At 39.9% G+C, this 24,356-nt stretch overlaps 2 protein-coding genes across 3 annotated transcripts in view; one reads left to right on the plus strand and one right to left on the minus strand.

Annotated features, from left to right (window-relative positions):
* The window catches only part of TBCD (tubulin folding cofactor D), a 252,362-nt gene extending 244,371 nt beyond the window's left edge, over nucleotides 1-7,991 (plus strand). Inside the window, exons 39-40 of the mRNA XM_077833123.1 lie at nucleotides 2,308-2,392; nucleotides 7,354-7,991. Of these exons, the coding sequence (XP_077689249.1) occupies nucleotides 2,308-2,392; nucleotides 7,354-7,365 (97 nt within the window). The 3' untranslated portion in view covers nucleotides 7,366-7,991. The remainder of the gene's footprint in view (nucleotides 1-2,307; nucleotides 2,393-7,353) is intronic.
* QTGAL (queuosine-tRNA galactosyltransferase) overlaps nucleotides 7,362-24,356 on the minus strand; it is a 287,216-nt gene continuing 270,221 nt past the window's right edge. Inside the window, exons 10-14 of one of the 2 annotated variants that reach the window (XM_077833125.1) lie at nucleotides 23,153-23,221; nucleotides 21,305-21,379; nucleotides 12,789-12,877; nucleotides 8,704-8,737; nucleotides 7,362-7,480 (exon numbers count right to left, since the gene is read on the minus strand). In XM_077833125.1, the coding sequence (XP_077689251.1) occupies nucleotides 12,797-12,877; nucleotides 21,305-21,379; nucleotides 23,153-23,221 (225 nt within the window). In that variant the 3' untranslated portion in view covers nucleotides 7,362-7,480; nucleotides 8,704-8,737; nucleotides 12,789-12,796. The remainder of the gene's footprint in view (nucleotides 7,481-8,703; nucleotides 8,738-12,788; nucleotides 12,878-21,304; nucleotides 21,380-23,152; nucleotides 23,222-24,356) is intronic. The other variant, XM_077833124.1, reaches the window with a different exon arrangement.

The raw sequence follows: 24,356 nt of genomic DNA on the forward strand, positions 1-24,356 counted from the left end.
GTGCAGTGGGTTATCACTGACCCAAAGGTATTAAAATGTCAGTCAGAGGTAGTGTGGGCTCAGTTTCTGGTTGTAGTCTTTCACTTGAAATTCACCTAGTGGTGAAAAAAAGGACTTCTAGCAGTCTTACACACAACAAAATAACAGAACAGAAACACGACTATAGGAAAACTGAATGCTATAAGAACTGCTGATTATATTTATGCCTAAATGTTGATTTTTTCACAGCTTTACTTAGTGTTGCATTATGAGCCTGAAATATGAATCATTAGGCGAGACAGACTCTGATTATATAGTTCTAGATCCACAGAGGATGTAGCATAGGTGTTTTAAAGGTCTCACTGCTTAAAAGATAAATTAGTTCATTTTTTGACTACCCTTTTTGATGCCCTTTTCCTTACCAGTATTTTCTTAGTTCTGTGAATGCAACAAGTTATGTTCTAATCATTGTATTAAATAGATGTGTTCATGACTTAAACATTTCCAAACTTTCCCATTTTAGTGAATTTTGTTGTCTTCAAGGAACAAGTAGACTTAGGACATGCTTTCACAGTTTCTCTGAAGCCATGTAAAAACACATTGGCATTAGTCACTGATTTTGGATAATTGTTCTGCATGAACTTAAGTGGAATTTCCATTTGGACAGCTTGTTTTTGGCAAGCTAAACAGTGCTGGATCTGAAACTGGGGAATTATTTTATGCCACAGTTTAATCTCATTCTGCTCTGAAATTCCTGACTGGTGATAGATTTTAAAGTAAATGATGTGTCGTGTTTGTTTAAAGGCTGTCAATATAATGATTGGCTGCTACTACTTTTCTTAATCTCTCAGTACAGAATTAGAACAGCTATATGAGCTTTTCTCAGATTTGCAGAATCTATTTCTTTTCAGTCTTATGTCTTACATTACCACATGAACCTCTACAGTTAAAATAATTTGTTTCCACAAACTTTTGAAATTGCTCCTCTTGTGTTAATATCTTTCAGTGCTCACTCAGAAAGTTAAAGGTTGTTTAGCTATTTTGGCATTAAATCCCTCTTTCATCTCCATAAATTGTGAAGAAGGGAGGGAGCAGTGGCTGTTGCTATGTCATATACAGAACAAGTTCAGAAATAATGCTGAGACAAGCAACTGGTTTGAGAACAGTGTTGTTTGTATGGTAGATTCCCCCTTATTAATTTGTCACTGAAGTAATCAAATGAAAAGAGGAATATTTAAATCAAAATCACTACGGAAAATATGGTGGTTACAGGCCTGGTCTTAAATTAGTCAGCCATCAGAACCCTGCCCTGTACTCACTAAAATTATGCGGCTGCCTGCCTGTTCTATTCTCTGTTGGTCCAGTGCTTAGTATACACCCCAAATTCAAATATAAGTTTAATACTTTGAGATTTAAGATAGAGTTCTAGATCACTTGAAATGTGATTGTTTCACCTGGGGAGACTTGGTAGATAAAGCAGTTGATGAATGTAATGTTTATTAAAGAAGACTTATGACACCTTGCATGGGATCATCAAGAGTTTGTTAAAATTCTCAGACGCTCTGGGCACTACAGGAAGGGCTTTATACTTCTGAATTAAAATAAATCTGTGTTGACAGCGGGAAGCTGAACCAGCCTCAAATATTTTGGTTAAAAAGACCATAACCAGGATATGCATATTTGAAATATTCTCCCTGTTAGAACCACCGTGGGTTTAGGGTACAATTGTTGAATTTATAATATAACAAAATGTGCCTTTTGTTTTGGCTCAGAGCAAGTTTGCAACTTGCCAAAGTTGTCACGTATCTTTCAAAAAGGCCAGAGATATTCAACATTTAGATTGTATGTATCCTTTTCTGTAGTACTGGAATCAGTGTCGTCCTCCCCAGAGAATTAATTGGGTATGGGACTCTATGTACCATGACTACCTTTACAAAATCAAAATTATGTACATGATTGTGTCAGAGGTACCAAAGGTTTCCCTTTATTTTAGACTCGGAAATGCCTGCAGTATCGAATAATCAGTTGGGGACAATGACACTTCTAACAGACATACTGTAAAGAGTCCTCTGGTTTAATGTAGTGCAGTAAAAATGTTATACTTTTTTTGTATCAATCAAATAAGAATTTATTAAGAGTAAATATGTTTCACTATACTTTGATAATACTATTTAATGTTTAACTGTATTTTTAATATAGTATCCTTTCAAACTGTTCATTAAGCTGTTCTTTTCGTTGCATGTTACAAATTTAGTCACGAAAATTATTTTCTTTCTGGATGGACTGAAAGCATGAACATTAAAAGAAATTCTCTTGTCTTGGTTATAGGGATGCTGAATTACCACTAGTGAGAGAGAAGCGCAACTATCTCTGTGACCTAATGAAAGTGCCGAAACCGCAACTAGTGTCCAAGGTAGAGTGTGGGGTTTTTGCTATAGAATTTTCCTGAAGGAACAAAAAAAGCATCAGTTATTTTACTAAATATCCTGTACTTGTTAATGACATCTAGAAATCCAAGACCCATGGGATTGTGCTAGAGATAAGTACAGAATGTATGGAGTTGTCTAAAACAGTTTTTATAAAACCCTCCAATCCCATTCCTTGAAAACATTCCAGACTTCTGGTGCAAAGCTCAACTTACTGAGACAATGCAAGCATGAAATAATGTAGCACAGATGCCTGTGTGTACAGTGTGTGTGTCTGTGTTTTGTGGAAAAGAATGGTAAGAATTTCCCCTTCAAATTTAATAGCAAAACTAAAATTCCATGACTTATGTGACTTCCTATACATTGATTCTGCATTTAGGATAGAAACGGTATTGAAAGATTCAGGAAAGTTACATTCTAAACCCTAATAATAAATAAAGTACTCCTGAGAAGTGACAACATGTAACCTTAGGAAAGAATTTCCTTACTCAGTTTAATATACACATGGTGGGCCAGATTTGCAGAAGTATGCAGCATGAAGCCAGCGCAGTTTTGAGTACAGCTCATTCTCCACAGGAGGAGAACTCTGTTTTGATCACCGTGCCTCTAAGCCAGAGAAGCATGAAAGAGGTTCTTTTCCTCCAGATATGCGAGACAATGAGGAGGAAGATGTTGGCCACCAGGATAAGCAGGCTAAATAATACCAAGGACAAATATTAAATACACTTGTCCTCCCCCTTCATTCTTTCTTTATGCAAATTGTTAGGAAGGCATGGAAAATGGTTCATGTGGCAGGTCCTGAAATTCTACAGAGTCACCCAAAGCCAAACTCTTCACTGTCTAAACTTGATGCAACAGGTAATTCCTGCAGAGGGAGTTTACTTACTAAAGGACCCTGCAGGCACAAAGAGAGATGCCATTCTTAGAACAGATTTCATAGCCTCTTCAGCAGCCCTACTGTCACTAGCAAGCACATGCTTGCTAATGCTACAGTGTCCTGCTGTGATGAACTAAAAACCTCTACCTTCAGAACAAAGAACTCAGACTGATACCTAAAGAAATACCAGTAGCTGCTGCATTCATAAAAAGATGATGCATGGACTCTCAGTTGTCCTGGCCCTAACTCTAGCCCTGACAAGTGTAAAATTTATCTGTATCTCAAAAGTCTTAGTTGGAATCCCATTCATGGAGAACCTTGATAAGATGGTAACCGATTATATGAACAAAGTATTAACTTTCTACTCTGTGGGATCAGACACAGACAGGGGGCAGAATCTCATTTCAGCCCTACTCACAGCAAAAGTACCAGAGGAGAGATTCTTCCTGTTCCAGGAGAAACACCTGGGCTCAGAGTCCCATAAAATCCAAACCTTTCTTCCCGTTTGAACACAGTGACTGAGATAGGGCCTGCTTCCCTTCAAAAATAGGACCCAGGTTAGGATATCCTGTGTTGCAGGCATCAGATTTCAATCTGGTTCACAGAGGTGATAGTGTAAGATGAATATTATCTGGAGCTCCAGGCTCTGCAGCTTCAAGAGATGAGAAACAAACCACACCAAAAGCACTAGAGTTTGTCCCTTAAGGCACCTCCAGGGCTCTCTTCCATCATCATTGAAGAAAGGTATCGGCAAGAGTATGAACAGCCTGATGAAGAAAACAAATTTCAGGACTATTGTAGTCTTTCTGGAAGGTCTAGCAGAAATTTACCTGCATATTCCAGTGAGATTCTCAAATAGGGTGGAATACCCAGTGGGATGTATACTTGGAGAAGTATAGGTAATGGTTCTGAACAAAAGTAATCCAGCCAAAATATAAAGGTGAGATGGCTCATCAGAAGGGAGGGATAGCTCAGTGGTTTGAGCATTGGCCTGCTAAACCCAGGACTGTGAGTTCAATCCTTGAGGGGGCCATTTAGGATCTGGGACAAAAATTGGGGATTGGTCCTGCCTTGAGCAGGGGGTTGGACTAGATGACTTCCTGAGGTCCCTTCCAACCCTGATATTGTATGATTCTGTGATCAGGGAAGCGGACCAAAATTGTTGGGACTAGACTCTAGCTCACAGATGGTCAAATCTCTCCTCTCCCACCTTCAACTATTGAGAAGATCAGGGGACACCAAGAATGCTGGGATACCCAGACCTAGTTCAGCTTCCAGAGAGGTCTCCACTTCATTTTCCCAATTGGCAGGATTTCCTACACCAGAGCTGTCTGCTGCATCTCATTGCAGACAGCTAGGTTTTTAAGACTTGCAGGTTCTCCACCTCTTTTGCCTGTGTGAGACTGGAGACAAAATTCTGTCACTTCAGTATTGCAAGGTCAGAGCAGTGAGCAGGCTCTCAATCTTTCCAGACTACCCTACCCCTTTCAGGAATCTGATTTGTCTTGCATACTTAAACTACTTGTTTACAAAATCACTACAGTAAACCATTACTGAAAAATTGCTTACTTTCTCATTTTTACCATATAATTATAAAATAAATCAATTGGAATACAAGTATAGTATATAGAGCAGTGTAAACAAGTCATTGTCTCTATGAAATTTTAGTTTGCACTGACTTCACTAGTGCTTTTTATGTAGCCTGTTGTAAAACTAAACAAGTTGATGTACCTATCCCCTGGAGCAGTGCTTCTCAAGCTATCTGATGTGGGGGACTGGCAATTTTTTTTTCCAATGTGAGCACAGACTGGCACCGGTCCACGGACCACCACTTTGAGTAGCACTGCCCTAGATGACCTCTGCCTACCCCTAGGGATATGCGCACCCCTGATTGAGAACCACTCTCTTAGAGGATGGCCTAGACTTGCCTGCAACCTCTTTCTATTGCATTTCTGCAATCACTTTGCATTCAACACACTAACTCATCTATATTTCTAGGTATATCACCAAATTAACCAGCAGTCAAACCTCTTCCCTAGCGAGAATCTGTCTACAATGCAAAGACTCTCACAATCAAACTTATGGCATTTTATTCCTTTTCTATAAAGATATGCTTCTTAATTGCAACCACATGAGCTAGAAGAGTTTTCAAAATCTTCATTCTCAGATACTACCCATAATGCATCTTCTGTGAGGACACACGGCTGGTCTTAATCTCGAGTACAGATGGCTCTAGGGTAATTCTTCTTTTGTTTTCCCAAAGTCTAACACCAAAAGAAAAAGCACGGCCTGTGGCAGATGTGAGAAGAGCAGTTCAAGTATTCCTTAGTAGAATCAATTAGCTTAGTAAAACATCATTTTTATTCTTTTCCCTATAAGTTCCATGCATGTGCTTGAAAGTATCTAAAATCATCCATTCTTAGGTAGATTCAATAGCGTTGCTGAAGCACATTCATCAACAGAAGAAGCTGGCGCCTACTCAACGCTTCCATGATCAGCAGCCAGAACAAAAATCTGTAAAATGGCTACCTGGTCATCCATCATCACCTCACATACTTGACTCTTCTTCAGAAGAAAAATGTCAGCAGGAGGATGCTCTCAGCTATGGATTTAAAATAGATTAACACTACTTGGGAAAGGGTAACATTCTTTTGTCCCATTTGTCATTCCATCCCTACGTCCCAGACTGGGGGAAAGATTGTGATACAGAAATGTGCTAAAATGGGGCAAACTGTGGGAAGTAAGGATTTGCTGTTAATTTATACTTAATCTTTTACTTAAAATGCAGCATTTCCCCCACAGTTTTGGAGGTATTCATACTGGTAGAAGAGTTGTGGCCAACCCCTGGAACATCAGATAAGATTTAACTGCCTCTGGTGTTTGTAAGTAGAGATACAACCCAAGTGTGTTGAGCTGTAAGAAGCCAGGTTCTGAAAGGAAATTATCATGTAACACATTAAGTCACAAAACCAGTTATTTGTTTTGTTCTGAAAACATTGATAGTGAAAGGGCCAAGAAAACCAGCTGCTGAAGTGATTCTTACTCCCCTGATATACATTTAGTTAATTTGTACAGCAACCAGAACAGATAAAGAAAAATTCTTAACGTTCTCATCTGGTAAATCACTCTTGTTTAAAGTGAAAGCTAAACTTGTGAGTGCTGGTGTTTTAATGAATTGGGAGATTAAGAATCTTGTTTTACTATCAGTGTTGACTGCTCTTTGCTTCATAAATGTTATGATTAAGCATTTCAAAATGTAGAAGGTATAAGATAATTGGTAAGAAAATTGTCTTGAGAGCCAGGTGAGTTTTAAACACTTGGAGACTCATATGAAAGATTGGAAAGAAAAGTGAACCCTCCCCTTTGATAATACGAGGCACCTAATGTGTACATATGTCTGGGGAAAAATTATTGCAAATACTGTAATGCGAATCTTTCCTTTAGTATCCCATCAAAGTTACAGGGCAGAATTTGGTGCTTTACTACTTCCTCCTCCTCCTCCTTATGTTTTCTAGCAATGCTAATTAAACACTTGCAGAAATAAAAATAGCCTTGCAGTTTACTTGAAAACTTCTATTTGTTCTAGCTAGTATTAAAGAATGACAATCCCACTTGCAATCCTACTGTGTATTACTAGTGGAGGAGTTTCTCAGCAGTTAAATCCAGTGACACAAACATTTTTCCGTAGGGATGCGGGGTGTATGAGAGAAAATACACAGCACACTCTACCTTTCTCTGAGAGCTCGCCTCATAAAAGTAGAGGAAAAATACAAACGTGATTAGATAAAACCAGGCATAACATTTGAATACAAGCCACTTGAACTTTATTTATCTTTTTGAAAAACATGTGTCAGTTGAATCAACATTTAAAATATTATTCATCTGTTTTTTCTTTTAAATCTAGCAGTTGTGATATTTACCATCTGTTAAAATGCAATTTACTTTTAAAACAAAGTCCTATTTTCCTTTAATTGATAACATGCATTCAGTTATTAGTTGGATTAAAAGTAACTGAGTACCCTACCTAAAAGGAATTTCATAAGTTCTTCTTTTTTTGTTTCCTGTATGTAGAGTGCAGCATAGTAAAGCAGTCAGTGTTCTCTGTTGCTTTGAAAACTGAAGCTCTCTGGCACTTGCGTCATGAAGGAGGAAGTGATCTGTGCTGTGGCATCTTGATAAAGTGGAGTCTCAGACTGAGCTACAAAATATGATTAACAAAATTAACATAAAGAGTGAAAAAGCAGCCTGTTTATCTGTCAGTATCTCTGACCACAATATAAAGGCAACAAAGGTCCATTATGTTTCCAGTTCTTAAATTTGTTATCTGTAGCCACAAGATGGCAGTTTGTCCTCATGATCGTTGTCATAATTGAGGTGCTTTTGAATACCAGTGTCTTGCATTCCCCTTATAAAACCTGAATTAGTGTGTCTCCTCTAAAATCATTGAGCTTGTCCTGGTGTATTAACCATTTACAGTTGTGGCTAATGCTTGTGGTCAAGACAAATATTTAAGATAATGTAACAATTCAGAGTGGCAATACTTAATGGTAATTAAATCTTTCATCGTTACCTTCAGGTAATACCTCTCTCAATAAACTGTTCTTTTATTGCCTTCAGCCCTGACTTACTGTCTGCAAGCAAAAGCAGACAGTCTTCGTTCTGGGTAAGGTCAAAGCCTAAAATAAACAGAGACTGTTGAATAGTGTAAATGAGTGGTGACTTTGTGTTATAAGCTAGAGTTCCAGAGACATCAAGCAGAACCTCACTTTTCCAACTGAGGAGTACAGAGGTGATAGGTCAGTGCTTCAGCCAATGCCCTTACTGTTAGCAATTTTTAAAAATCAATCATCCGTTATCAGCTAGTCACATTTGCCCTCAGCAGCCCCCTGGGCCTCTAAAATAGATCAGTGATTGCAGGCTACATTGAGAGTTGACAGGATAGTACAGGTAAACCTTTTTATTGGTTGTTTCATGTAAACTCCACCCCCTTCATGTATGTATTACAACAATTTATAGTAGATTATGCCAATTTATGAGCATGAAGAGCCAAATTCAGAGATGCCATGGTTATCAGGTAGAATAACCACATTTATTGTTCACTTTGTGAATATCAGAAATGGTTCTTTTTGAACGTTTGTTGCGACAAGCTGCAGTTCTCCAATTAACTTAACATCCACATAAGTGCTCACACATCCAAGAACCTGGCCAGCTCTTATGAAAAACTAACACCTGCTTGTTTTTAACTTAATGTTCAAAAATTAATTCCACAAAACAAGCATTACAACATACTAAAATAAACTCTCAGTATTGGTGCAAACCAACTGTTTATCTCCAGTATACATGCAGCACAATCAATGTTTTAAAAAATTAGCTGTATAGCTGTGTCTGTACAGGTAATTAAAATAAGAACTGAGGTCTCACCAAGCCATGATTCTAGTGTTGGTAACACAGTGACCTGAAAGTGGATGAGAAAGGACCACTGTTAAATGATGATACCACTAGCAATTTGCAACGGGTGTGACAGCGCTTGAAAATAGACAGCCCCATTGTTCTTCTGAGTGCAGGCACAGGACACTGAAAGTGATGAACTACATTAGTCTCTGTACAGAGTGAATCGATTCATTCCGCATTTTCAAAACCAAAATTGCAACCAGTCATTCTCCAGAAAGAGGCACCTAATAAGAAATGATACGACAGCTGATTTTTTTTCCTCCAGAAAGGCCAACTATAAAAACCCATAACTTAACTGCATTTGACATTGAGGAAACCTACCCCTACTGTATAGTGAAGTAAGAGTGAGTGACAGGATAAGCATTTGTAGGATGCTTTGCTCCAACAGAGGGGGTGTGGAAACTGATTTTTAAGCTTATCTGACATACAACAGGATAGCACAGGCTCTTTTAGTATGCTATATAAACCCATTCAATTCTTTCTCTAGAGTCACAAGGGAAGTTCATTATATGAATGATTTTCAACAAGTGTATTAAATAGTTTTCTTCCTGAAGCAGAAGGGAAGGAGAAATATCCAAAAGCTAAGGTGGCAAGATTTTCAATTTTGCACAAGTGAACAAGCCCAGAAAATAGCTTCACACCAAAATGACTTAGGGCTAGATCTCAAGTACATACACGCTGCAAAGAAATGGCCCACTACCCTTGAGGACCTATCTTCACAGGTGTAGGAATGGCTCACACCTCAAATGCCACTCCTTATAGAAGGTGGCTGTGTAGCTTGTAGAACAGAGGTTTTCAAACAGTGGGGTGAATCCCCAGAGGACCGTTCCAGAGGGCAAGCGGCCATGATACGTAGCTTGGGCTTCAGCGAAGCATAGCAGGGCTCAAGGAGGAAATGGAACCTCCATCTCCTGACTCACCTCTTTTTGTCTGGATTGGGGGATCGGGGGGCCGTAACACAAAACTTTAATTCCAGGGGGGCAACTCAAAAAGTTTGGAAACTGCTGTTATGTTGTATAATCACTGTTTGAATTGTACCAGCTGAAGATGATGATTGACTGTAAGAATAACTTTGTGGCCCAGTTTGGCAGGTGGCTGTATAAACCTGACATGGTTCCTTTTCTTTCCAAGTAGACTCAAACCACCTATACTACTATTGTTTCATTACCAATGCTCATCCTGGCACTCCCATTCTTAGAATGGGACATTTTTTTTTTGAAGATTTGCTATAGGGTACGTTCCGAAGTAGGCGTGTGAGCTGTGACTCAAGGTCAAAATGAATAAAGCTCCAGTGGAATCCCCACACTGTCAGAAGCTTTAGTTTTATAAAGATTGTGGTATAAAAATATTCAATCAACATACAAAAAACAGTCATATGAAACTCAAATGAGAAATACCCTCTGTGCTATGAACCTCAGCATTGTATCTTAAAGGTAATACTCCTGAAATGGGGTTAGCTTCACAGCCATGCAGCACAACACCCTGTATTAATCCACAAAACAGGTATGACATGGAAAATGATAGGACAAAGTACCCAATCCTGAACAGGACCCACCTGTATGAGTGACAAACTTGGTCTCCATAGGTCTCACAATTGTTAGCTTTGCTGAGATTACCAAGTCTGGTCCCAATGGAAATTCAATGAATAGACACCAATCTGCTGCAGCATAATAGTTAGGGATGCTGCTAACTGGAGTGAGATCAAAACAAAGCCACTACTAAAGCAGGCTGGCTTTAAAATGGCCACTTAGAGCCAGATTCTCAAAAGAGCTCAGTAGCCAATATGCTTTTAAATAATATGCAGGTACGGAGATCTTTTGTGCAGTCACCTATATATCAGTGGGATGAGTATAAAAATTGAGCCATTTCATCTCTCTATGAGAAACTGACAATGCAAAATTCTAGTGATGGGATCACCATCTCTTTAAAATCTAGGCCCGAGGGGTTTAGTTACCAATCCCCTGGTCTGAGAGGCCACCACCACCGGTTTATGCGCTATTCTAGAAAGAAAGCTGAGAGGCCACCACCACCGGTTTATGCACTATTCTAGAAAGAAAGCTGAGAGGCCACCACCACCGGTTTATGCGCTATTCTAGAAAGAAAGCTGCAGCCACTTTTTTCATATAAATACTACATTCTGAGCAGCAAAGGATAAACACTGTGAGTTTATAACAGCCTTTTCCTCCGCTTCTAGCTGGTTGGCAAAAGCTGCAATTTCAGGCTCTTTTACATGTAAATGGGAAATCAGAAATATTTACCAGAAGCACAGAACATGATCAGCAACTGGGGAGGGCAATGAAATGGTGGTCTCAGTATTGATAATCTATACATGGAATGGGGTCCTGGGAACAAGAGTGAAGTGATGCACGTGATTCAATTCAAAACAGGATATGCATGCAAGTAGCAGGGAAATGGAGACGCAGGCTCAAAGTTACAGGCCTCTTTTCTGAAAGGAGCCATTATTAACCAGGGGTTTTTGAGGTGGGGAGGCACTCTTCTCCACACAGATTTTATAATTTAATTCTGCACAGCTGGTCAAGGAAGCAAAGGCAGCAGTACCCTTTTACTAAACAGAGTGACAACACTTGCTGGAATTCTTTAGAATTTAAACTTAGTATATTTTTGTAATAAATTTGAGTATATTGATGGTATAACATACAGCTTGATAGGGAATGGCTCTGGATGCTGTGAGCCATTTCACCAGCTCAGACCAACTACCATTCAAATAGGCAACACTTGTTGTCCAGCCTAGTATCATGCAGACAGAGAAAAAAAGTCAAAAGATAGCATCTACTGTACGGCCCCTCAATGCTATGCCATTCTCAGGCTGTCAAACTCACCCAACAAACAAGAAAGATGAACACAAAAGATAAAGATACTGATAAAGGAACAACAGTAACTAAGACAACTCTTTATTCTGTGGTTAAATAAGTAGCGTAACTAGCAACCAAAATATCTGTTACTTAACCAGAGTAGAGATTTTCCAAAATAATTAGTGATTTTAGGTGGCCTACTTTATAAAGCTTAGACCCCTTTAAGGTTTTTTAAGTGCTACACAATTAGAACCAGACCTGTCTACTGTGTCAAGCTGGGCCCCTAGAATTACTAGGTAAGGTAAATTACCTCTTCATTATGTTAATTCACATCTAATAAACCACTAAGTGGCATCTTTCACTTGAGGGATAGTCTAAAGCAGAAGCTGATCTGAGGTTTAGTTCGTTCTTGAGCAAAGTTATAACTTGAGGTACTCAGTGCAAGAAAAACATTACTTCTGTGTTAGCAAAAATCTACCTATTTTTAAGCATACACAATAGGAGGCTGAGTGAAAGCTCTGAGCATCTATATACGTTATCCTCTGGCTTCCATATCAGTTCCCATATACACTATACTCCTAACATGCCTGAATCACAGGGATGCCATAATTTAGGGCCTCTTTAATCCCTCAGCACTAGCAGTTCACATAGATACAAAGCAGTAATGCAAAGATTTTACCTCAGGAAACAACAGCTGCTGTTGTCAGTAGCAGGAGATTAACCAACTCCAGGGAATGGCGTGGGGCCCCTGACCACTCTGGACAGAACCTGAGTCACCAAGGTCTCTAAACACTTTCATTGTTGTGAACATTTAAACTGATGTGTACATTGTGTTTGATATTGCTGTAATGTTTCCTTATGGTAGCAGCTTGCTCTGTAATCTAATGGATAGTACTGGATGGGCTACTTACACCAAGAGTATAAGCAGCAGTAACAAATTTTGTATACTTAAAATTAGCAACAAATATAGCACATTTCACTATTGTTTTTGTGATAATAAGCAGGAAGAATCACAATTATAAACTGACTACTAAGCCAGTAATGTGCCATATTAACAACTGGTAAATATAGATATCAAAAGTATAGTTTTATCCTGCCTTTAGAAAAGAATACATGATCAGAAGAGATACACTGGGTGAAGTTCAAATTACTAACTATAAAACCTAACCCTCTCTGGACACAGTTTTGTTTTTAACATACACATCGCTCATGATATATAAAGCACCAATTTCAGTGCTGTACCTCAGTGTTCAGTTGAAATGATGATAATCCAGTCCCTCTTTCAAATCTAGTGTGTTCAAGTTTTCTTCAAACGCTCCACCTGTCAGATCCTGTGGGATGAGAGACAGCATTAGTTCATTCAGGTGAAATGAAGAAAAGCCCAGTTGTTGATCTAAAAATTAATAAAAGAAGAGTTGAGAAATCTATCTGTGCATACATCCCCCCACCCTTCTAAAATTATTGCATTAGTTTAGAAACTCATGAGCCTAGACAGCTTATTTCCAGAGAACAGAGAAAGCTTTAAAAAAAAAAGGTTTTACTTGTATCTCTGAGTTCAGAGTCTGGTTTGTTCTTTCCTTCCCGAACTGGTCATGTTCCGGATCAACCCCCAAGGCACCCCACCACCAACCCCTGGAAACAAAAACCTTGTAGCTCCAGAGAGAAATACTGGCAGCTTTCAGACTCTCTTTTCATCCTCAGCTCATGGGGTGAAAGCCGGCATGTTCAAGAACTTTTCCAAGCTAGCCCAGGGGGGATGGTCACCAGTTCAGACTGGTGGCAAACAGCTCATTCTAACTGCTAAGCACAGAATAGGTTTGCACTGAAATCAGCTCTGCAGAGGACTATGTGTGAGTGCTTTTTTTAAGTACATGCATTTTAAGAGACTGGAACGAGGATGCTATTTAACAAAATAGTAATAATTGTGGATTTTGCATAACGATGTGCTTGTCTGATGCAATACACCTTTCATCAAGCAACTGGCATATTAACCATAGTTACAGGTGTTTCCTTCAAATCCTTTTTACTGTCTGGACAGAAACTTTGTATTTTTGTTCCACGCACAAAATTGCAAGGCAGTGATACAGACTCAAGTGGAATAGCGATGTCATTAGGTAAACATGCCAACCTCAGCATTTCTGATGTGATACTTCGCCCTCCTATAGTCTTTAATTTCACAAATCTTTAAGCTCTTCATAAATAATTTATTAATCATGACAATACCCTATGATGTAGGTAAGGGATAAGCCAGGATTGCTGCAGCCTCCCTTTGAGTGAAACACAGCAGCTGTGTTAAGGGCTTTAACAACACACACCACCACTACGAAATCGTACAGGAAAGAAGTAAAGCATAATATGTACAATGAAACAGCCGGAAGAATTCGGGAGGCAGAATGTTCAACTGTCCTGGTCAAAATCTAATGAAAAAAATTGCTGCAGGATCTTTAATAACCACAAACTATCAGAACCTCAGCTTTACTTCTCACCCAGCTGAGGGGATCTCCTGCTTCCCATATCACTGAGGGGCAGTCAAGGAAGAGTGACATTAACAGAATCTCTTACAAACATGACTTCTCATAGCATATAAGTGTTCCCTGGAGATCTCCCATTCAAGCAGTGAACTGCCCTATTCCTGCTTTAGCACATGAGATGTGAGAATGCTAACAAAAGGATCCAAGTAGTGCTAATGTCATGTCTACAATCTGGATCATTACTGCCTTTGGGGAAATAAATGTTGGATTCTGTGAGCATCAATAAAGCGGTGTTACTCCTCCTTCCATGCTCCTCCACTTCTCAGAGGGTCAGGTTTGTGGTTCTGACTTTTTAAAGAACAACTCTTCATTCTTTCTCCTGCTTGAACTGACAGATGAAAGGAAACATCTGCAGGCACATTGCTTCAGACCTCAAACCCACTCCAGCGAACTGTGCCTCAAAATCATATGGCTCTAATTACCTTTTTTCATTCTTCCACTTTAGCCTGCACGGCAAAAAGTATCGAGAAAGCTGCTGCAGCACCATTTCAGCAACATGGTAACCACAAGCCCTAATGCTAGTATTTATTGAACTCCGATGCTTTCTGTGCCTGAGAGTAATATAGTAGTAACTAATACATAATTTACATAGCACCTTTCATCCCAAAAGAGTCTAAAGCAATTTACAAAGTGCTCAACAAAATACCTAAGTAGGGTATAGGCCACTCACCACCCAAACACTGCTACCTCTGGGGCAGAATGTGGCAGCTGGACACAGCAACACTAAACCATTTAGGACAGGAAGTACAGACTATCACACCCAGCTGGAAATGTGAAATAAAATGAAATGTGGCTATTTACACATGGACACTAAACACAGAATCTGCAGACTTCAGAAGTGAGAAGCTTTTTTTCAAGGAAGTCCTTGCTTTACAAAAACAACGCCCAATTGCTCAAAACTGTTTGACAGGTTCATTATGTTTCTTTAGAGACTGCTGAGCTGGGGTGTTGGGAAAGGCCCTTTTTGTGTGCACGCTAACCATTTCCCATTCCCTTGGAGAGACACCCCTCCCCCCAACTACAGGGACTGCTGGTGTGCCTGTCCTTGGCACAAGGAGCCCAAGATGTGGGGGAAGCTGTGCCCTCTTTTCTCTGGCACACCTAGGTAAGGGCCAGGCACAGGATACAGTTAACTCCTGTGCTGCCTCCCCCTGGTATCCAGTCATTGCCACAGCATCTCTCCTCCCACTCAGGAGACAAGGTAGACCCCATATCAACAGTGTACACTTTATAAACAGAGCAGACTCTTCCCCTTCTACACAAAATCCCACTCTTTTTTAGAAGACCAGTAGCTTCAGGGCCCTGCCTCTCTCATTTGCTCAGCACCCGCTTCACCTATTGCAATCAGTGGTAGTTGAGGGCACTTAGCAGTTTGATGGACTGGGCCCTAGTTCTGCAATTCACTTGAGACCATGTATGTCAGTGGTCTATGTGCAAGACTCCCTGCTCAAGTTAATGGGGAATTCTACATAAGAATGTATGGCTAAGTTATGACCCATGGTCTTCACCTCTCCCAAGCCAGGACAGAGGGAGCTGGATGAGCCTCCCACTGCGTTGTCAGAGTGCTGTATATAGGTTTATTTTCAAGTTCTGTTTTGTTTTTTAAAACTCAGATGTTAAATTAAGCAGGGTGGTTAAAAGGAATCCCATCATTCCCTGAGCAGCAGGTTGGGGAGCTGAAACGAGGCATGGCTTTACACAGCTGAACTAAAGCAGGAAGCTGCCAGGAAAACCTACTGTATTTCACACACTGTAGCTTTTGGCTTCTTAATTGAGATTTGAAAGTAGAAAAGCCCTTTTCACTTCAAGCACTTGGAATCCAACCTGAGCCAAAACACTCGGTGGAATAGAACTGGAGCAAGGAAGGGCATGCTCCTCTCTCCTACTTTGGGCAAAGTAAGAAAAAAAAAGAACGCAAAGCTGTAGGTGAAGCAGGTTTTCAGGTTTTGGAATAGAATTTGGACCATCAAGAGCAAAGACTTTATTCTCACAATGAGCAAAACACACCAGTTCACACACACCCATTTTCTACCTCCACAGAATTGCAGCTATAGCTCTTTGGCCTAAATGTGCTGAAAGCTTTTTACAAATGGAGCAGGGACTGCATAGTGTAGCTTTTCCTTTCAAGAACTAATCTTAACGTTAATGACAAATAATACCAGCATAAGCCAGAAAGGTGCTGCCTGCAAAATCCAGTGAGCAAGCAAGCACTATACTGAGTAAATGGCAGTCATGGAATTTCTACATAAACAAACCATTTATTAAAATTATTTAATCTTCTCAAGTGAGCAGGCACAAACTAGGCATGTTTTGCAACAGTTAAAATCTACACTGGAACAGAAAAAAAGCTCTTCTTGTCCTGGGTCACAAAAGAAAGTAAAACAAGCCTATGGAATGTATTCTTGTACAATATTTTAAACAACAGGACAAGTCTTCAGGAGAAATGCCATCTCATTCCAGAGCACAGGATATTGGAGCCCAGCATAAAGAGACCTTGCCATGATCAACTGTCTCTCCAGAAAAATCTATCAAACCTCTATGGTACTTGATGCACCTGGAGACAAAGGCACCTCAAAAATGTTATCCTCCATTTTTAAATCAATGAAGCCTTAACATGGCTGAAATTATGGAGAGAAGAAGGGGCCTGCATACAAGTTCAAACAGTCTAAAAATATAATAAAGACCGAAGCCTCAGCTTTATACTTAAGTCTGCACAATATCATCACAGATCAATGAAAGTTCAACATCTCTGCAGATTTCAATCAGTTTAGAAACCATTTCCTGTAGTGGTCAGGTCTAAAGTATGAGGACTTCTCCACACAGGAGACCTAAATCTTTTAAACCACAGTGTGTTACAGGCTTGTTTTGTTTTCGGTGTAGGGCTGCTTTCCAGAGCAGATTAAAAATGACTACCGAAAGATGTGGTCATTCAAGTCCAGCCACAATAGCACAGCCAGTAAGAATCAGATTTCAATTTAAATCAAGCTCATGCAGCCTCTGCGAGAAGGTGTCATACTAACATAAGTTACACTATGTGTATTGTTGGCAGAAAGAGGGCTGATGGAAGAACACTACATAAAGGTGACCTGCAAAGGCAAAAGGGGAGAGAGAAAAAAAGAGAGGCAGAATGGTCCAGTGGACAAGGCCCTGGAATGGGACTCAGGAAACCACTGAACTTGCTGGGTGACTTTGGGCAAGCCATTTCACCTCTCTGGCTCTGTTTCTCCCCTCCCACCCCATCTTTTGTCTTGTCTGAGAAGACTGCAAGCTCTTTGGGGACCAACCCGTGCTATACATTTGAACAGTGCCTAGCACCAACGAGCCCTGATCTTAGTCAAGGCCTCTGGGCACTATTATACAACAAATAAATAATAATAATAAATAATAATAAACAGGGCTTAAGATCAGGTTTCAATTCCTGGATCTGCCACAGACCTCCTCTGTATCCTTGGACAGTCATTTAAGCTCTCAGTGTCCCATCGTTAATGTGTACAAATTGATTTGAGATCCTTAGAAGAAAGAAATCTCAAAAGAAGCCCTTTCTCTTTTCAATTTAGTCCTTGTCCACTTGGCCGCTATTATATTCTCTTATGGTTTTAATATTGCTCAAGGCCTGTGCAGTGGCCTCTTTCTCTGCTACCTCACTAGCAGAATTTATGATCTCAGCTCCAGTAACATCAGTTTTCAGAGTAGCAGCCATGTTAGTCTGTATTCACAAAAAGAAAAGGAGTACTTGTGGCACCTTAGAGACTAACAGATTTATTTGAGCATAAGCTTTCGTGAGCTACAGCTCACTTCATCGGACGCATTCAGTGGAAAATACAGTGGGGAGATTTATATACATAGGGAATATGAAACAATGGGTGTTACCATACACACTGTAACAAGAGTGATCACTTAAGGTGAGCTATTACCAGCAGGAGAGCGGGGGGGGACGGGGGGGACCTTTTGTAGTGATAATCCAGGTGGGCCATTTCCAGCAGTTGACAAGAACATCTGAGGAACAGTGGGGGGTGGGGTGGAGGGAATAAACAAGGGGAAATAGTTTTACTTTGTGTAATGACCCATCCACTCCCAGTCTCTATTCAAGCCTAAGTTAATTGTATCCAGTTTGCAAATTAATTCCAATTCAGCAGTTTCTCGTTGGAGTCTGTTTTTGAAGCCTTGTGTTGTAATATTGCCACTTTTAGGTCTGTAATCGAGTGACCAAAGAGACTGAAGTGTTCTCCGACTGAATGTTATAATTCTTGGCGTCTGATTTGTGTCCATTTATTCTTTTATGTAGAGACTGTCCAGTTTGCCAATGTACATGGCAGAGGGGCATTGCTGGCACATGATGGCATATATCACATTGGTAGATGTGCAGGTGAACGAGCCTCTGATAGTGTGGCTGATGTGATTGGGCCCTATGATGGTGTCCCCTGAATAGATATGTGGACACAGTTGGCAACGGGCTTTGTTGCAAGGATAGGTTCCTGGGTTAGTGGTTCTGTTGTGTGGTGTGTGGTTGCTGGTGAGTATTTGCTTCAGGGTGGGGGGCTGTCTGTAAGCAAGGACTGGCCTATCTCCCAAGATCTGTGAGAGTGATGGGTCGTTCTTCAGGATAGGTTGTAGATCCTTGATGATGCGTTGGAGAGGTTTTAGTTGGGGGCTAAAGGTGATGGCTAGTGGCATTCTGTTATTTTCTTTGTTGGGCCTGTCCTCTAGTAGGTGACTTCTGGGTATTCTTCTGGCTCTGTCAATCTGTTTCTTCACTTCAGCAGGTGGGTATTGTAGTTGTTAAGAATGCTTGAGAGAGATCTTGTAGGTGTTTGTTTCTGTCTGAGGGGTTGGAGCAAATGCGGTTGCATCGTAGAGCTTGGCTGTAGGCAATGGATCGTGTGGTGTGGTCTGGATGAAAGCTGGAGGCATGTAGGTAGGAATAGCGGTCAGTAGGTTTCCGGTATAGGGTGGTGTTTATGTGACCACCACTTATTAGCAACATAGTGTCCAGGAAGTGGATCTCTTGTGTGGACTGGTCCAAGCTGAGGTTGATGGTGGGATGGAAATTGTTGAAATCATGGTGGAATTCCTCAAGGGCTTCGTTTCCATGGGTCCAGATGATGAAGATGTCATCAATGTAGCGCAAGTAGAGTAGAGGCATTAGGGGACGAGAGCTGAGGAAGCATTGTTCTAAGTCAGCCATAAAAATGTTGGCATACTGTGGGGCCATGCGGGTACCCATAGCAGTGCTGCTGATTTGAAGGTATACATTGTCCCCAAATGTGAAATAGTTATGGGTGAGGACAAAGTCACAAAGTTCAGCCACCAGGTTTGCTGTGACATTATCAGGGATACTGTTCCTGATGGCTTGTAGTCCATCTTTGTGTGGAATGCTGGTGTAGAGGGCTTCTACATCCATAGTGGCCAGGATGGTGTTTTCAGGAAGATCACCGATGGATTGTAGTTTCTTCAGGAAGTAACATCAGTGTTACCATCAGCCAACAAGACAGCTCAGACAGTAGGGTGCAAAAGTGTAAATGAGGATGTTACCTGGCCACGGTCTCTGGGTATTTGACACCAAAATTGTGACTATTTTCATTCTTAATTTCACATCAACAGAAAGGTGATTAAAAGATATTGAGATTCCAGAGGCCATTTCACAAAGATTCCATCTAAGTAGACAAAATTGTGGCTCCAAAAACAGTGTCTTTAAAGGTGCTATGCAGTATAGTGTAGTCTGCACACAGAATACAGTCACTGATAGAGAAAAGTACTGTAAAATTACAGTTGAAATCATGGATCAGAGTTTTCAGAGCAGACAAGATATTGTATAATAGCTTCCTTGTCAGGGCTTCAGAAATTAGATGCACTGTATAATAGGTTACACAGCTGTTTTGTCCTCAGTCTTCCACCCACCATTATGTTTCATATGAAAAATTAAATTAGTTGCAATATTACTAGCCAATGTCAGGCTTAGTACCAACCTGTCTACAGGATAATGCCCTGGGGTACTTGCAGTCTGGTTTTACAACTGTGAAGTACTTTGATCTCTGTACTGACCCTAACCTTGGGGGCGCTAAGGTCAAAAGGGATTATAGGGGATGAGTTTCAGCTAAATAATCATACAAACTGAATAGGTTTTTTAAATGTCTTTGTTTATATGAAGGAAACCTGCCAATATAGTATTTAAATATGTAGCATTAGTTGCAAGTTTCAGTAACTTTTAGTATTCACAGTAAGAGTGTATTTGCTATCATGCCTTTCAGCATCTGATCTGATGCTTTTGTGTTGTTCCTTATTTGGGTTGTGCTATGTTGTTATTTTAATGTAATAGCAGAATATCTGCTGCTCATCTTTTAGTAATTCAGGAGTCAATCGAATGAGTGAAAGAGAAAGCAGTTGCAGTCTTTGACTCTCAGCAGTACTCAGACGCAAAAGAGGCTTAAGGATGGGCATGTTGCACACGATAACTTAAGGGCTTGATTTATAAAACAAAGTCTCTGTTTCCGCACCCACAGTTTGTGTGCCTGAACACAGTTATGGTTGCAATATTTTCGGTATAAACAAGGGCAAGTGACCAACCATGTCTGCAACATGCAACCACATTTGTGCCCACAAAACTGTACGTCAAAAAGGGAGACCAGATTAAGGACCCTTTAAAGATATCCTTGCTCTTATTACTCTTAATATTACTCCAACATTTCCATTCCCTCCCTGCAATAATCTCTAAAAACAATTTCACAAAATTGGCCTCTACATCTTCGGATGAGTTTTGACTAAAAACTAGGGCTGTCGATTAATTGCAATTAACTCACGCAATGAACTAAAAAAAAATTAATCGCACAGTTAAATAATAGAATACCAATTGAAATTTATTAAATATTATTGGATGCTTTTCTACATTTTCAAATATATTGATTTCAATTACAACACAGAATACAAAGTGTACAGTGCTCACTTTATATTATTTTTTATTACAAATATTTGCACTATAAAAATGATAAACAAAGAAATAGTGTTTTTGAATTCACCTCATACAAGTACCATAATGCAATCTCTTTATCACGAAAGTGTAACTTACAAATGTAGATTTTTTTTTTAATCGCTTGACAGCCCAACTAAAAACACTTCTATAAACCACTGGAAAATGTGTTTTATAATAAAAACAAAAGCACATCCTTAATTAGGGTAATGCTTGTAGATACAGATGTGGTTCATTTAGCTTATGCCAAAAACTGTACTCACCAACTTTACACAGATAACGAAAGGTGGGGTCGCGTCTCTGAAATGTTGTATGGGAATTTTGGGTTTTGGTCTCTCCTGCAAACAATGAAATTTGGTTAGAAGACAAAGGGTTATTTTTAGCTCAGTAATGGGCGTTGCTTGGCATTAAAGAGTGAAATTGTATTCAAAGATCATGTATTAGAATGGCTCAAGTGGTTATATACTCATGCTCATTATTTTGCCTTTCACTTCAAATACAATGTAGTTTCTGGGTCACCATAAACACCCAATAACTAATTTCATCTTTCATACAATCAGCTTTCTTAACTCCAACCTACAGAATGTTGTTTCTGGTGCACTTTTTTATATGACCACTAATTTGAGATGTATACATGCCGTAGACAGATACACACATGATTTCAGGCCAGAGCTTATTACACAAATATTTCAACTGGATCGTCCAGAATGAAGGCCCTGGATATTACAAAGTTACTAAACACCTCAATTCCCATTGCCTTCAGCACGAGCTGACGGCATACATCAGCTTCTCAGAGTACTGAGCTCCAAGGGTCTGACTGCCCAGTGAAATCAAGAGCACTGAATCTGGCCTTATGCTTACAGTAGATTCTCGAGAGTGGAGCTAAATTGTTTTATTACCATAAAAATTGATATTGCACCAGGACTGTGACATTTTCATTTTAGATGGTTCATTTACTGCCATTTAAATATCTTCTTCCTTTATCTTGAGTGGCACAAAAACCTGCTGCCTGCATTTTGTCCAGGTGATTCCCAGCTGGGCTAGTGAGAGAGATGTCACCTAGGGAGCATGTTACAATCTATCCTTTGGACTCTTCTTCAAAGAGAAATACTGTGCTAGGTTGAATATGGGTCTATAAATAACCATAAACTTCTTTCTTTCTTTCACCATAGATTTTAGCTTTTATGTATCATGGACCAAATCCTGCTCCCACTAAAGTCAGTAGCAAAACTCACTTCAACAGGAGTTTGTCCCCATACACAGAATACATTAAAAAGATATTTGTTTTTCTTCCCCTCTAAACTTACCACATTTTCAGTGACTGCAGTGTGCTCCTGGCTACCTCTCAACTATAGTACAAAGAACTTCCCTTACCTTAGACCTAGAAACTGACCTCTCTCCCACACAGAGTTGCTGTGATCATGCTTTTTATTGGTATAATTTATTGACACAGGAGATGCTAAGTCATGAAACCCCACATCATTCCATTTCCCCTCTCCTACTAAAGAGCAGTTGAATCTTTGTGGAAAACAGTCTTCAGGGAAATAATTCTGCTTCTATAAATCTTCCCTCCCCATCCAAACCACGTAATTCCCTTTCTTATTCTGCATTTCTAGAGATATCTACATGAAAACAGGATCCTTGTTCCTGAAGAGTCTCTGTTTCTGCCTGCTTATTCCCCACCTGTAGCGATAGCTATTGGTGAGGAGACTGGAGGGTGCAGGATTGCTAACATAAGAGGGGCCAATGGTTTCATTCTAGCATGGGTTGGAACTGACCAAAACTTGTTACCATCTGTTCTATACACTATGTGAAATGAGTTGCTGCTCTCGTTCAGGTCTCAGATTACAAAGAAACACCTTCACAATTGGTGCTGAATGTCACTCTGGCTCCCTACTGTACAGGAAGAAAAACTCCACACGTTCCATTACCCATCCCCAGCACCTAAACCCCTAATTAAATAAATACAGTATGGACTGCATACTATAATTCTTCACTATATTTAAAATTAGTGACCCTCTTTTTGTTGTTTGTCCAATGAGCTTAGAATGTCACTTCTCACAAGATAATTCCAGTTGACAGTAATGGAAAGGACAGTAGTTGTTACTAACCTTGGATTCTTGGTAAGTGTAGAAACCTTTTGCTATTTTTTTTTCATCAACATCACAAAATGCAGCTACCTGGTGAAAACAGAAAAAGGAGACAAAGGATTTAATAAAGCTCAGTACTACCAGCAAACGTCTCACTAGCTATCATTTCCCCCACTAAACTTGCCCCTCTATTCCCTTTCTCAACTTCACAAAGCCCTCAAAAGGAATCTGATCTTCAGCTTCTCACGAGCCATTCTGAAAAGAGTGCAGGATGGTGGTTTTCAAACTGTCTATGAATCACCATGGTCCACACAGTGACTGCTGGTACTTGGAGGAGTGTGGGCTGGTTACATGGGCCTTTATCCTGCAAATGCTTATTCTTATGAGTAAAGCTGAGCGCATGTATGAGTGAGTGCAAGATTGGGGCGATGGTTCTGGCTCTCCTCCTTGCTTGGAGCTGCTGAATCACATTAAAGACAGCTTTCCGTATTCTATTGTTGAGGCAGACAATTACTGCAGTTTGCCATAGAGGTGTTATGCACCTGGGAATGGGAAAGCAGGTGCTCTGTGTGATTGCCAGTAGGAGGGAAGGTGTTCATGAGACATGCACTCTACTTACATTATGAGTAGGGCTGATCAAAATATTTCTGTCTGAAACTTTTCTCCAGTGGAAAGCAGAATTTTCTACTGAATGAAAAACCATCCCATTATGAAAAAGTGTGAGAACCCCTGATATAAGCATTGTCAAGTTATAACAGGTTGTCCTTTCTAAAGTTCTAGAATAACGCCTTATGTAGGCACGTGGTGAAAAAAAACTTCAATGTCCCCTGAAAGATGTCAGTTAACAAGAAGCATGTTAAACCTCACTGACAACAAATCCATCATTTTATCCCATTCCTTGAAAAAATGTTTAAAGATTAAAGATTAATTAAAGACTTTTAAAGATAACTTTAAGGTGATTTAGTAGTTCACTGTTCACACACATTTTCTGGGACAGATTTCAAACATTTTGCTCATACACACAAAAAAGCTACAGAAAATCTTTGACATACATTTGAATTAAAAAAAAAATCCAGCCTAAGAGACTTCCTGCTGCCAAACACACACATTCAGAGCCACAAGACAACTAACAATATTAACAGCAGCATCAAGTAAGCACATCACAACCTTATGGCTCAGAATAGGAAAGCTTGTTTCTAAAATGTGGCTCAACAATAGACCAGAA

This window comes from Eretmochelys imbricata, chromosome 14 (genome assembly GCF_965152235.1).
Source record: "Eretmochelys imbricata isolate rEreImb1 chromosome 14, rEreImb1.hap1, whole genome shotgun sequence".
Classification (NCBI taxonomy): domain Eukaryota; kingdom Metazoa; phylum Chordata; order Testudines; family Cheloniidae; genus Eretmochelys; species Eretmochelys imbricata.